The following is a 14,129-nucleotide window of genomic DNA, read 5'->3' as shown; positions in this document are numbered from 1 at the left end:
TATATTTTTTATAGGAAACAGGTGCACTATTTAAAACTCTTTAACTTACAGTATGATGTACTGGATGGATCTTAAATAATATTGTCAGGATATAAATCTGAATTTTAAGTAGATAATTTATTTTATGTCAGAATACTGCTGAAAAAAGGGTCTAATAATGGAACGCCAACTCACATTTGAGACTACATGTACCAGAGGCATAAACAGCTATAGATGACTATACTGTAGCGCAGATTATCAATTACATGTGTCAAGGGCATCGCTACCATAGGTGCAGGCAGTGCAGCTGCTATGGGGCCCAGAGCTGAGAGGGGCCCACCTTCCTTGTCAAAGTTACATGAGTTATATACATTTTTCGCCATTGGGTGGTACGTAGCGGTCCTTGCAAACTTTTTCCTTGGGGCCAGCAATATATCTAGGTATGCCCCTGGATCTGCTCATTGTAGTGTGGTATAAAATGAACTGGAGGGCATTTTGATGTTATTTAATATGAACCGGGGCACTGTAATGAGGCACAATATGAACGGGGAGCACTATATATCATAATGTGAATTGGGGGTACTGTGCGGCATAATGTGTACTGGCAGCTCTGAAATGTGGCATAGGATGAACTTAAGCACTACTGCAATTCATAAAAGAAACTTGGGCACTACTATGGGGCATTTCATTAAATAAGGCTCTACTATAGTTCAGAAAAATAACTAGGGCACTATTATATGGCATAAAATTAACAACTGCTGCAGAAAAGTGTCTCTTTAGAAGCATTGGGATGAAGGCCCCTTCAAAATGTTGCTATGGGGCCCACATGATAATTGCAGACTTGCTCTATGCAGTTTTGCAGTTAGGCTTTCATATAAACAGATTTCCCTGTTATTTTATGAGACATTATTTGTGAGAGTCTGTAGCATAACGACATCACATAGATCTCAATCAACAATATTTGCAGAGTTCTTTTAAAGTTTCTACTAGGATTGATTTAATGTTCTTTTTTATTATTATTATTATTATTATTATTAATACAGGGTGATTCAAAAGTCGCAGTACAGCCTTTTGTTTCAAAAACTGTGCAGGAAATGGGAAAACTGAATACTCCAGTAAGGTATGGGTGACGTGGGCTATCTTTTAGGGTATGTACCGAACATAGGCACCATCTTGAAATCGGCCATCTTTAATATTAGTTTTTTTCAAATGGAAAGGGGGCCGTGTAACATTTTAAACAACATCAGATTTGAAATAGCAGTTATGGTTCAAAAGTTACAACACTTTTTTTTGTTGCAGGTAACTGAAGATGGCTTTGACAAAAGAGGAGAGAATTGAGGTAATTTTGACATCTGGAGAATTAAGTTTCCATGTCATAGCTGCAGATTTTAACAACCGGCACCCAGAAAGACCTCCAATTTCACATAGCTGGATCATGTATGGATGCCATCGATGGGAATGAAGGATTCGTACGATCTATGACTGGCTGATTCCACATTCTGCTGACAAACATTGTGTGCTGTCTTGTGGGCTCTTCTCGAAGGATGCCAAAACTATTGTTGAGGTTGTCTCATCAGTAGCACTTTTTTGATGACCACTCCGTGATTTGTCAACAACAGTCCCAGTTTCTCGGAATTTGGAAAATAGGTACCTAGCAGTGTTATGTGAAATTGGAGGTCTTTCTGGGTGCTGGTTGTTAAAATCTGCAACTATGACACGGAAACTTAATTCTCAAGACATCAAAATGACCTCAATTCTCTCCTATTTTGTCAAAGCCATCTTCAGTTACCTGCAACAAAAAAGCGTTGTAACTTTTGAACCATAACTGCTATTTCAAATATGTTTGCAGTAATACACTTTTCAGCAAATTCTGATGTTGTTTGACATGTTACACGACCACTTTTCCATTTGGAAAAAAAATGACTTAGATTCAAGATGGCCGATTTCAACATGGCGCCAATGTTCAGTACATACTCTAAAAGATAGCCCACCTCACCCATACCTTACTGGAGTATTCAGTTTTCCCATTTCCTGCACAGTTTTTGAAACAAGAGGGTGTACTGCGACTTTTAAATCACCCTGTACATTTGATATAACTCTGAGAGGAAAAAATAATTCTGTGGCTACTCCTCAGGAAGCTATAGTACTCTAAGTACCACAGAAGAGCATGCATGGCTTTGACTAAAGAAACAGAGATTTTATGATGACAAATGGATAAAAAAGAGAAACCCTTAGTAAAGTTACCTTAGTAAATTGGTATCATGGTCATCTGAAAATCTGGTCTCAGACTTATGGGGGAAAGAGTCGGCTTGCTTTTGTTAAATTTGAGATTGTGTTCAATAGACAGTAAAATAATCACACAATCACTATTTTAACAACTTTATCATCTATAAGTGTAGTGAACATGATTTACATTACACAGAAGGAAGGATGTTTAGTGAGAGAAGCATCTGCCGGGAAAAATTCTTGAAAATGTTGGTGTATTGCTGAGAAACTTTTCTGAACATTTTGAAGCTAAAATTAGGTTAGTGTGGAAATGGATTTGAATATAGACAGACAGGACGGGTGTAGATGTGATTTCTTTGGCTTGCTCATGTGACAGCATATGAAGGAAATAAGAACAATGGCAGAAAACAGAATCAATGTAGAGGAGAAAATTAATTCAGAATCTTCCATCTGTGTTATAGATAAGGAAAGTTGAATATTACATGTTTAAGCTTAGAGATTAGACTACATTGAATGTCCAGGAGTCTTTCAATAAAGATCACCTTGCCAGTTAGGGCCTGTGGAAGTGCATGGTTTAAACATTACATTATATCTTATTTTACAGTCACTTGACTCACCAATTAGCACCATATACAGTAAATAGATTATCAAACTTTTAAACTGAATGGATATAAACTATAACATTATGTGGCATCTGCACCTTGGTGCACTTCTGAAACTGTATCAAAGTCTATTCCACCTATATGTGTGTTCTGATTTCTCCTCAGATTTTATAATAGCTGCATTTATCTTTCAAATACAGTACAAAAGTAAAGTGATGAGAATGTAATTATGTTTTGTTTTTTGTTTTTTTCAGGGAAATAAAATTAGAAAATTATATTATATTATCTATTGTCAATATACATTAACTACTCTTTATGTTTTTGTTTTCACTTACAGAAAATAATTTTCGCAGTTGGTGACAAAATCTTAGAGGATGTAATAGCGTCTGTAAACAGCGATTTGGTAATTTAAAAAAACGCTTTCAAATGAAATAACTTTTATTTTATTCACTCTGTATGCAGAATGAGTGACTGTAACCAATTGCTTAGAATGTCGCACATCATTATCTACTTTTCCCCAAACCTTTTCTACAGTGTAGTATTATTGGTAAGTGGGGAGAGAGAGAGACTGACTTTCTTGTAACCACCTACAGTTCTAGAGGAGACCACCAAATCATGTGATAATGGTGGGTAGTAAGATTCCAGTCAGAGTACAGAACAAGCTGCCTCACTATAGTGTATGCAGCACTGCTACACGCTTTTCCTAACACGTGTGTGATGTGAGTCTTTACATACTGAGTACTTTGCCCATTTCCTGATTGTCTGAGTATTCAGCTACCCACACATTGTTTGTCCCTTTGTCACTAGAACTATACTATACTATACTATAGAGAAGGTTTCACAAACTTTCTGGTGTTTCTTATTCAAATTTGTCAATTGCATGTCAGTAGCTGTTGCATCCGGTCACAGAAAGCCACAGAAAGTCAGTGGATGCGCCCAGTTATCACCATATTCTCTCTGATCTGTGTGTGAGGAGTGGAGGTACCTAGAGAACCCTGACTGCCCATATTCCAATTTACTCTGAGTTAGAGGAAATTTTTTATTTTTTTATCTCTGTCAAATATTGAGAACATTTAGGAGAACATATGGGAGCATACTACAGACAGATCACAAATGCAGGAAAAAAGCAAATTGTTAGATGATCAGAACATCTTGACCAATTTAACAGATGAGACAGGACATGTGAGGAAAAGGGAAAGAGGCAGCTGAAAAAAAATAAGCAAAGCTGCAAAAATGTACAATACCTAAACTCACTGGCCCAAAACAGAAATTTATGTGGTCAAATAAGTAATAACGGGCATGTGAGAAAGGGAAAGCGGGAATCTAAGATGCAGTTACTGTAGCTACCATTAAATCATATAGAAATTTGGTCTATTAAACACCCAAAATAAAGAATAAATCCATGTCAGTGACATTAATGAACAGAGTAAGGGTAATCATGTATTATTGGTTCTAGTAACATTTGCAGCCATTGGCCAGTGTTGTTCACAATATGCCCCATTTAGAATTCCATGTAAATTAGCTGATTTTATTTTGCACTAATGGGATGCTTGCACTTATACGTGGATGAGGGACACTGATGTGCAAGTGTAGTACAGTAAGAGCTGCTGTAACCAAGATCATTTAAGATTTATCTCTTTTTAAAATACTGTATGTTGTGAAAGTTATTGAGATAATTTGAGGCATATTTGCTTTCAATACAGTTAAAAGCAAATGTTCTGGTTGTACATATCTTAAGATGTGTTACTAAAATTAAAATGTGGATCCAAAAGTTTGTATAAATATACCATCTTTCCATAAGAACTTGTAATATATTAATCTTCAACACACCTTTATTTTATTATTATTTTTAAAGGGAATTACGCCAGACGAGGATTGCAACTGTCCCGGAAATTCACCTACTGAAATACTTGAAAAATACAAGAATAGTCTTTTGGGAGGTTTATTAACTGGACTATTCCAAGTGGCAGATGGTGTTGTTACTGGCCTTGGTGGTGTTGTTGATACCTTGAACAATATCTTGTCTGGCTCTGGGAATAATGTAGGGGGTGTCGTTGATGATCTTGGTAAAACCGTGTCTGGCTTGGTGAATAATTTAGGGGATACCCTCGGTAATGCTGGTAAAACCGTGTCTAGCGTGGTGAATACCGCAGTCAATGCCGTTGAAGGTACTGTTGGCACCGTGGGCAAAGCCTTGTCTGACAAGACGAATACCGGAAACACTGGTATCCTAACGGACCTAGGACTTTAGTGCACATAGGTAAGAAATACACCAGAAATTAATCTGCAAGTTTCTATGTTAAGAGATTTTAGTTAGATTTTTTTTTACATTTTGGTGTTCTGATTGAATTTGATGACAGTCCTTGGGGCTCATGGCTTACTTTAATGAGTTTCTTATTATTAATTTTAGATTTCATATATATATATATATATACAGTATATACATACATATATATATATACATATATATATATATATATATACACATATATATGGACTGTATATATATACAGTCCATAGCAGCCGGCACTCCCATCAATGTACACAACTCCGCCCGTGCCTGGATACAAAGCAACATAGAAATCCATGATAAAGCTAAATATTTATCTTATATAAAACCCTTTATGAGGTCTAAGAACACTGTACGCTATTTACGTATGGAGTACCGTAAGGGTACGCTCGTTGCGTAACGATCGCTTAGCCGTGGTCGAGACGCTCAAGCGTCACGTTCGCTCACAGCCAAGAGATCACAGGCAGGCACGCTATTGGCTGCCGACTAACGTAATTATTCGCTATAGCGTAGCGGACGCTCGGGACCACGAGGAGATCACCAGCGGCGCTGACGCTCACAATGTTAAACCTTTATATCTAAACCATAAACAATGTAATATGCTGTAAAACCTTAGTGTAGAGATAGGGTGTAGATGCAACACAGTGTAACCTTATTAACTTAAAAGCTGTTTGAGCGTCACCGACGCTCTGAGAATACTGAACACTATAAGAAATACACAGATACCTGGGCTTAGGGTCCAACGCCTAATAAATATATATTATGAATGATATACTTGCAAAAGAATTAATACAATACAAGTCATACACTACAATATAACATAGACTACCTAACAAGATAACTACACATGAAATACAATACAATACTATTACGTTTAAGAGAATACGAGAGAAAGAGAAGAGAGAGAGAAATGGCCCATAACCACAAGAAAGACAATATGATTGCGGAGAAAACTTACGCACAAAGGAAACGATCGCATGCGCCTCTGGACATCCAGCTCCCGATTTTCAGCAATGATAACCGTTGAAGAGTGAGAGCTGGATGTGATCGGCTTGTCTATTTATGCCCCACACACAATACAATTCAATGGTCCCTACAATCTCATTGTTCATTGGACACAGGAATTCCTCCTCGCATTATAACAAAAGGTCATAGGTTGATTCATACAGGTGGGCCGTGACTATTTCCAACAGCTCAGGTGGGAGGGAAACTGGGTTTCCCGCCGCATGGATAAGTAAGTGCAAATACAGTGAATGTTCATAAACTTCTTATGTCCATAACTATTCGCACGAGCGATTAATCCGCTTCAAACCAACACCGGAATATTGCTAATTAAATACTCTTCCGATGGGTACTAAACACCACTGTATTACTCCTGTCTGACCCTTCGTATCAAACAAAGGGGGATTTCTCTGTTCATGAACATTCTACATTAACCAAACTTTCAGAATCTATCAAAGGGACCATGATCTACAAAATACATTATATGGTGAAAATATGTAACGATTGAGTCGCACGCTACGAACACATGAACTCTACCGTAAATGCACATACCGCGCGCCCGCGGGTGCCCGCAACAGCGTGTATGCGCACGCACGGGAGAGCACACGCATGCGCAGCGCAGACCTGTGTGAGGTGCAAATATGGCAGTGTGCATAGAGATATTTTTCTGACTTTGACATCCATAACAAATGGCACTGGAGGCTTGCATATGATCAAGCGATGTACTGATAGGTAAACGTTTTCGGAGCTCATGCCTCGTCCTCAGTACCAAATACAGTATATATATTGCAAGCACTGAGTATAATGTGATTCTTCATTTGTAAAAGGTTCCACGAGTGCCGTCTTATTTATATACACACACACACACACATATATATATATATATATATATACACATACACAGTACTGTGCAAAAGTTTTAGGCAGCTATGAAAAAAATGCTGCAAAGCATGAATGTTTTCATAAATAGAAGTGTTAATAGATTATTTGTATCAATTAACACAATTAACAAAATGTACAGTGAATAAACAGAAGTGAAATCTAAATCATGCTTTCAAAGCAGCATCAGTTCTTCTAAGTACACTTGTACACAGTTTCTGAAGGAACTCAGCAGGGAGGTTTTCCCAAAGATCATGGAGAACTAACCACAGATCTTATGTGGATGTAATCTCTTACAGACTCAACTACGTTGAGAGCAGGGCTTTGTGGGGGGCATCTCATAACTTCTCAGACTCCTTGTTCTTCTTTACACTGAAGATAGTTCTTAATGACATGGTTGTATGTTTGGAGTCATTGTCCTGCTGCGCAATGAATGTGTAGCCAATCAGATGCCTCCCTGATGGTATTGTGTAATGGATAAGTACCTGCCTGTATTTCCCAGCATTGAGAAATACAATTGAAAGATGTCCAGCAATGCCATCAGCTCAGAACTGTCAGAAAACAGTGGAACCCAGGTACACCCATCCACTGTTTGGAGAAATCTGGTTAGAAGTGTTCTTCATGGAAGAATTGCAGCCAAAAAGCCATATGTTCGATGTGGAAACAAGGCCAAGCGACTCAACTATGCACGAACAGATAGGAACTGGGGTGCAGAAAAATGGCAGCAGGTGCTCAGGACTGATGAGTCAAATTGTGAAACATTTGGCTGTAAGAGAAGGCAGTTTGTTCACCGAAGGGCTTGAGAACGTTACAATAATTAGTGTCTGCAGGCAACAGTGAAGCATATTGGAGGTTGCTTGCAAGTTTGAGGCTACATTTCAGCAAATGGAGTTGGGGATTTGGACAAGATTAATGGTGTCCATGCTGAGAAATACAGGCAAGTACTTATCCATCATGCAATACCATCATGGAGGTGTCTGATTGGGTTCAAATGTTTTCTTCAGCAGTACAATGAACCAAAACATACACCCAATGTCATTATCTTCAGTGTAAAGAAGAACAAGGAGTCCTGGAAGTGATGATATGGACCCCATAGAGTTCTGATCTCAACATCATTTGCCTGGGATTACATGAAGAGACAGAAGGATTTGAGAAAATCCACATGAAGATCTGTGGTTAGTTCTGCAAGATGTTTGGAACAACTTCCCTGTCGAGTCCCTTTAAAAACTGTGTGCAAGTGTACCTAAAATAATTTGTGCTCTTTTGAAGGAAAAGGGTGGTCACACAAAAAATTGATTTGATTTAGATTTCTCTCCTGTTCATTCACTTTGCATTTTAATTGACAAAAAGAAAACTAATAACACTTCTATTTTTAAAGCATTCTTATTTTGTAGCATTTTTTCCACACCTGCCCACTGGCGGATCTAGAGGAAGGCGATGAGGGCGATTGCCCCCGGTAACATGCAGGAACTGCCACGCCCACTTACTAATCTTGTTTCAGCTCAGGGCAGTCTGTCAGTCCACCGCTGCTGTGGATAACATGAGCCCAAGCGCCATAGACAAGGCAGACCAAAAGGATTGCTACCCTGGCAGCCAGTACAGTGCAGGGCAGCAGTGACAGGCTCCAATGGCAGGGCAAGAGGGTTGGGGAAGAAGGGAGCAGTGACCACTTCCTAGAATGCTACAGTGAGTGAGGGGGGCTGCTGATACTGGCGCACCTCATACAGGAAGGAGTTTCCGTTCTGCAGTAGGAGGCCCAGCCCCGATCCCAGTGCCCATCTGCCCCCACAGTCCCCTGGTGAGATGAGTACAGCAGAGCAGCATTTATATAAAGCTCAAAGTGCTTAGCGGGCTGCTGGAGGTTGGGGAGAGAAGCACCAGAGACTTGGTGGAGACAGTCTTCAACCTGGTGAGTACTGGAAAGACATCCATGCCTCCTGCCATAATGCTGTGCTCACAAATATAACCCCCCCCTTCCCAAAAAAGAAAAAAAAAGAAAAAGAAAAGATGATGATGCAGACTAGTTGAAATGAGTTGTAATTGCTGCGTTGGGGTCACAGATCTAACTGAATAACCCCATATACATTACATAAGGGAACAGACTGTGTGACCAAACCTGCAGTTACTTCTCTCTGCCCATAAGAGGGAAATGGGAAGAAAAAAAACATGCAGTGATACTATGTCATTTGGCCTTTAAGACTGATATGGTCAGACATAGGCTATTTTATATAAATGAATCAAGTATGCCAAACTGAGGGATTAAGCAATGATTCTGTAGAAATTCTTACATTTCAAAGCAATCAGGTTAACATTTCGGAACATGATTTACAGGTAAAAATCTGTAAACACTCCATAGCAGCCAGGCTTTTATTTTATAGCAGCAATATATCCATATACTGCCCGATGCAGACAATACAGCAGATTGACAAGGAGAGAGTGACAGCCTGATAATCAGCACACCTCCATACACTGCACAACTATCGCTTATCTTACACATTTCATCTTCCTGCAGGTCACCTTACACTAGTTACTGCACCCTGCTGTTGCTGAGCCTCCCCCATCATGCACTATAGCAGCAGGTACATGTGCCTGGGCAGCTGCAATACCACATGCCTTTAACTTGCCGGGGGGCAGTTTCTCTCTCTCACAGACAGGATGATCACAGGGATGTATGCACACAGTGTACTTACTGTATACCTGGTGCTGCTGAGAGACATATACAGGATCCTGCCCTTATTGGGTCAGACTCCTGAGTTGCGTGCATCTCTGCTCTGTGGCCGATCCACAATCTCTAGCAACTGCATCTACATATGCCACGTTGACCAACTATGAGCAGTTTAGAGTTGTTTACACCTCAGCTGTATCTCCACTTGCAACTTAAGCTAGGTACACATTATACAAGTTTTAGGCCAGTTTGCCAGTAATCGGGGTGATCAGCCTGTTTATTTTTGTGTGTAGGCATGAGTGTTTGGCATAAACACCTATACAATAGTCCAAACAATTATTTAAGTCCTTCACATCAGTTCTTACCCAAATAGAGCTTGTAGTCTACAGTATGTTAACTATCACATTGACACCAGAGCTCAAAAGAGTTGGGACTGCAGATGGGAGAGACTGGAAGTGGGAGGAGTTATGATTAATTCTTAATCCATCCCTCTAAATGAAAAGCCTGGATCCGCCTTAAACTTTTGCACAATACTGTATATGTACTGTATATATCACTTAATTAGCACAATTACATTTGAATGTTAATGCACTATTGTTAATTTGTTTTGATTTGGAAAAACAATCATTACATGCCTATGATATTGTGTTGATTGTGTTGATAACTAGCAATCTGCAATAATATTATTGTATAACTGAGTGTTTATGGTTAATAGGACAACATCTTCCACAGATAGGAAAACTAAACATTTGGTAATGAGTAGTCCCAACTACTTGCCAGAACTTGTGTTACCTTGACAGTTTGCCACACTGGCGTATGACCAGTAGGTAGGCAATACTGTTTTTTAGCTTCAGCTCTATTTTCATGGCATGCCTAAATTCATATAATGCCAAACAGTAATGCCCAGTGCCCACTGTTCATATTATGCCATACAGATCTAAGTGCCTCCAGTTAATATTATGCTACACAGAGCAAAGTGCCTCTAGATAATGTGCGGGCATTATACAACATCACCAAATACATAGAGTTCCATGTAATCCTGCTAGTTCCACGTCCATTCCTGCTGCAGTAATAAAATGAAAGGGTACATGCAGGATATAAAGGGTCCTATTGGAGGAAGGCGAAGAGGGTGGGCAGGAGACCAGTGCAAATGGGTCAAATGCTTACAAAAACAAAAAAGTCAGTCAGGTGTAACTCTGTATCTGCTGTATGTAAATGTGCTAAAGCTGCAGGAGGCGTCTTGTGTAAACAGATATCTTCTCCATGCTGATATGATCCGCTGCTGCATTCAAGGATGCAGCTCCAGATCACTGTGCAAAAACATTATGTATCTGAGTAACCCTGCAGATATGCAGAATGGCCGATGTATTCACTCTGTTGGAGCCAGGAAATCTGTGTCTTCCGACTCAGACCCTAGCCTAGCCATGCCTACAACATGCCCCCCGTGTTATACAATGGTCCTTATCACCACCCCAGCTCATCCTGCCAAATGGCCACAGTATGCCAAGGATACTTCAACTTGGACACAATGCCAGCTACAATATAGAACACTCTACATGTGCACAAAGCATCAGGTTTGACTAGTACTCTGAATTACAGTGTTACTGATTTGAAAAAATCAGGCCAAATAAGTCTACACTGTTTACACGTGAGTCTTCCACACTATGTCTCCCTATCCACATGATAATTTTTGTCAATGTTAGACTTGCATAGTGACACTATGATGCTGCCCAATATGGAGAGCAGAGACTGGGATGTCATCTTGCTACTCTGCCTAAAGTGTGGTCCTGTGTATAACCAAAATATCCCATAGTTTCCACAATCTTCCACAGTGGGGTCACACCATCAGTACAAAGAACTCCATCTGTACAATTATCTGTCTGTAATATTGCAAGATTCAGCCACTAATCAGTACTTTTACGTTTGTTGCAGGTTTCGTGCATCAGTGAAACCCATTTGCCTGGCCGGAGCATGATCTAATCATACACATGAACCTGTACATCTATAATTAATCAGCAGACTATCTTTTAATTATTTTATGTAGAGAAATTAGATCTTCTGATTTTGATGCTGTGATTTACTTCTTCTCAATAAATTTCATTCTAAGCATGACTTTATAAGTGTTTCTGAAATCATTGTTATACTCCAGGTTTTAAAGAGAAAAATATGGGCATAATGCAAAAAAATAATTTTGTCACAGTTTCTTATTGTTAGTGCTCAGGATCTTTTTTTGTGTAACATCTGTTTTGACAAGTATGTCTCGTAAGGCACGTCCTCTTTTGAAACAAGGCATGATGGACGTGTCTTTTAAACAGGGTAAGGCTGGATCCATGTTGACGATAGGCCAAATAGCACGTGTGGCCCTGGAAATAACAGAGCTAGCTGTAGTGTACTCTGTGATAAGAGCCTGAGGCATGCTAGTTTTTTTTTTTTTTCAATGATCCTACAAGTAATGTGGATCTAGGTATAAACAAACATCACACAAAAAAAGATCCTGAGCTATAAACACGGATGTCATCGATGCCCTTCATGTACAACGTGTAAATATATTAACATTGGCCCATTTTTTACACACCTGAAGTCTAAGAAAACGTTTAAAATTAGACACTACGTCACTTGTACATCACAGTACATTATTTATGTCATCACCAGCCTGTATGGACTGGTCTATGTTGGGCAAACCATCCGAACCTTTAGGGAATGGATAGCCCTCCACCGATCGGCTATTAAGGTAGCTCTAGAAACATAATGACCAACCGGTCGCCCGCCATATCAAGAGCGTGCAACACCAACTACAGCACCATAGGCATATCATTGTGGACCACATCCCAGTATTTACGAGAGGGGGTAACAGAGCCAAACTGTTGGCACAAAGAGAAATAGAATGGATCCACCGCCTATCTGCTTTAGCTCCAGAAGGCCTCAACGAACATAGTGCTTGGAGTGTGTTTCTTTAGTATTACTTATTTATTAACAGTTTCTTATATAGCGCAGCAAATTCCGTTGCGCTTTACAATTTGAAATAACAATTACAAACTGGGTGATAACAGTCATAGAGGTAGGAAGGCCCTGCTCGCAAGCTTACAATCTATAGGGAAATAGGCATATGTACACAAGGAAAGGTGCTATCTATTGCATAGAATGAGAAGACATGTGAGGATATGTGTGGACTGTACAGAGTGGATGTAATTTGAGAGGAAGGTTTATGAAAGTTATGTGAGCGGTTCAGGAATTTGATACGCTTGCCTAAAGAGGTGAGTTTTGAGGGAACGCTTGAAGGTTTGGAGACTAGAGGAGAGTCTTATTGTGCGTGGTAGGGCATTCCACAGAGTGGGTGCAGCCCGATGAAAGTCCTGCAGTTGTGAGTGGGAGCGAGTAATGAGTGTGGATTAGAGACGCAGGTCTTGTGAAGAGCGAAGAGGTCGGGTTGGGAGATATTTTGTGATAAGCGAAGTGATGTACGTTGGTGTAGTATGGTTAATAGCCTTGTGTGTGAGTAAAAGTATTTTATATTGAATGCGATAGAGTACAGGTAACCAATGGAGGGACTGACAGAGCGGATCTGCAGACGATGAACATCTAGCGAGGAAGATAAGCCTCGCCGCAGCATTCAGAATGGATTGTAGTGGGGAGAGTCTCGTTTTGGGAAGACCAGTTAGGAGACTATTGCAATAATCAATGAGGGAGATAATGAGAGCGTGGATTAGAGTTTTAGCAGTGTCTTGTGTAAGGTATGGTCATATTTTGGATATGTTTTTAGATGCATGTAACATGTTCTTGAGACAGATTGAATGTGGGGAACAAAGGACAGATCAGAGTCAAGGATGACACCTAGGCAGCGAGCTTGTGGGGTAGGGTAGATAGTCGAGTTTTCAACAGTGATAGAGATATCAGGTTGGTACCTACTATTGGCCGGTGGAAATATAATTAACTCTAGTACCAGTAGATTCATATTGTTTAACTGGACATTTACTTCCTGCATTCTGATCCATCACAAGTACAGATGTAGCCACCTTTATCTTGAGTGGCTGAGGCGTTTGTCCCGATCGAGCATATGCAGCGTAGGGAGGCGCGCCTAGTCACACAGAGGCGTACCTAATCGCACGGAGGCAGACATGGCGTTTGGCGTTACCTTTACGTGTAATACCTGCGATCAGCAACCAGATGTCGCTTTTTACAATCACCACTGCGCATGCGTGTGGTCTCCCGTAAAATACAATACTGAAATACATAATAAGGACTACTTTACTAAGGCGTCTCATTACGCTGCATACAGTAAATACTCTTTACGCTGCATTATTTAATACAGTACTGTATATACGACACCGACGCAAATAGTACAGCATACAGTACTGTATATGATCCATCTACAATACTTTATGAATACTGTATGTGAGCGTCCAAGTCCCGCAGACAAAACATACAGTACTGTAAAACCAGTAGTGTACACTGTCGCAAATGGATGTGTGTTACAAGTTCACTATTG

The 14,129-nt window shown here is 39.9% G+C and overlaps 1 protein-coding gene across 1 annotated transcript in view; it reads left to right on the top strand.

Moving 5' to 3' along the window:
- Positions 1–11,748, top strand: part of LOC134935487 (uncharacterized) — a 42,548-nt gene extending 30,800 nt beyond the window's left edge. The window contains exons 8-10 of the mRNA XM_063930531.1: positions 3,145–3,210; positions 4,663–5,067; positions 11,576–11,748. Coding sequence (XP_063786601.1) covers positions 3,145–3,210; positions 4,663–5,058 — 462 coding nt within the window. The 3' untranslated portion in view covers positions 5,059–5,067; positions 11,576–11,748. The remainder of the gene's footprint in view (positions 1–3,144; positions 3,211–4,662; positions 5,068–11,575) is intronic.
- The last annotated feature ends 2,381 nt before the right edge of the window (positions 11,749–14,129 follow it).

Source organism: Pseudophryne corroboree, chromosome 6, assembly GCF_028390025.1.
Source record: "Pseudophryne corroboree isolate aPseCor3 chromosome 6, aPseCor3.hap2, whole genome shotgun sequence".
Classification (NCBI taxonomy): domain Eukaryota; kingdom Metazoa; phylum Chordata; class Amphibia; order Anura; family Myobatrachidae; genus Pseudophryne; species Pseudophryne corroboree.
The sequence above is the reverse complement of the archived record's forward strand: the minus strand, read 5'-3'. Positions and strand labels throughout refer to the sequence as shown.